General features: G+C 60.8%; 1 protein-coding gene across 1 annotated transcript in view; it reads left to right on the top strand.

The window, feature by feature from the left end:
- Positions 1–630, top strand: part of JUP (junction plakoglobin) — a 14346-nt gene extending 13716 nt beyond the window's left edge. Inside the window, exons 12-13 of the mRNA XM_012559683.2 lie at positions 166–205; positions 479–630. Coding sequence (XP_012415137.1) covers positions 166–205; positions 479–630 — 192 coding nt within the window. The remainder of the gene's footprint in view (positions 1–165; positions 206–478) is intronic.
- The last annotated feature ends 427 nt before the right edge of the window (positions 631–1057 follow it).

The raw sequence follows: 1057 nt of genomic DNA on the forward strand, positions 1-1057 counted from the left end.
AGTTCATCAGGGTACTGGGTGGCCCCACTTTGTCATCCCTCAAGGGGTCTTTGCTTTTCCCCTGGCCCCCTTTTAAGAAGCATCTCTCTCTGCCCCCTACCCGTATCTAGCCCAGAGCTGTGTGTTCCCCTCCCTCACCCCCACAATGTTGTTCTCTGTCCTCAGGCCCAGAGCATGATCCCCATCAATGAACCCTATGCAGATGGTAAGTGTGTGCATACTCCTCACGGCCCTAGAAAGCCCAGCAGGGCTGTGTGGGTGTGAGGGAGGGAGACAGGTTGTGTCCCAACAGCCAAACGGCCAGTGGCAGGCCCTGGGTAGTATCCGTGGGTATGCCAGTCTGGGATATGGGAGTTAGGGGTGGGGGTCAGGCCCACTGAGCATGTGCAGAGGTAGAGGAGGTGGCAGAGGGCTGTCCAGACCCCCACCCAGAGGGTGGCCTGCAGACCCCTGGATGGAGCCCCCTTCTCCTCCCCAGACATGGATGTCACCTACCGCCCCATGTACTCGAGTGATGTGCCCTTGGACCCCCTGGAGATGCACATGGACATGGACGGGGACTACCCCATCGACACCTACAGCGACGGCCTCAGGCCCCCCTACCCCACTGCAGACCACATGCTGGCCTAGCTGCCTCGACCCCCAGTACAGCACATCCCTCCCTCCTTGCTTCCCTTCCCTTCAGACTTCCTGAGGCCCTTCTCATGGAGTCCCTCCCATTTCTGTGCTGAAACCCTGGCTCCTTTTCGAGGGAAATGAGTGTGGCTGCTGAGCTTCTCCATGGAAGGCATGCCCCACCCTGCCTTGTTCTAGTATCTTTGCTTGGTGGGGGGGAGTCCTGCTCCTTCCAGCCCCTTCTAAGGAAAGAGACCCAGCCCCTGCTGTGGGTGGTGGTGAGCCTCTAGGGGACACAGGCCTGCTGAGCCCGACCCTCTGTGTCTGCTCCGCCCCCAGGGGCAGGTCCTCATCTGAGAGCCTCAGCTGCAGGTGATGGGGCCAGGCAGGACGGTGCCTGAGTAGGGAGGGAGCCGCCATGACTTCCTGCTGACCCCACGCC

Source organism: Trichechus manatus, unplaced genomic scaffold (assembly GCF_000243295.1).
Source record: "Trichechus manatus latirostris isolate Lorelei unplaced genomic scaffold, TriManLat1.0 scaffold00294, whole genome shotgun sequence".
NCBI lineage: Eukaryota > Metazoa > Chordata > Mammalia > Sirenia > Trichechidae > Trichechus > Trichechus manatus.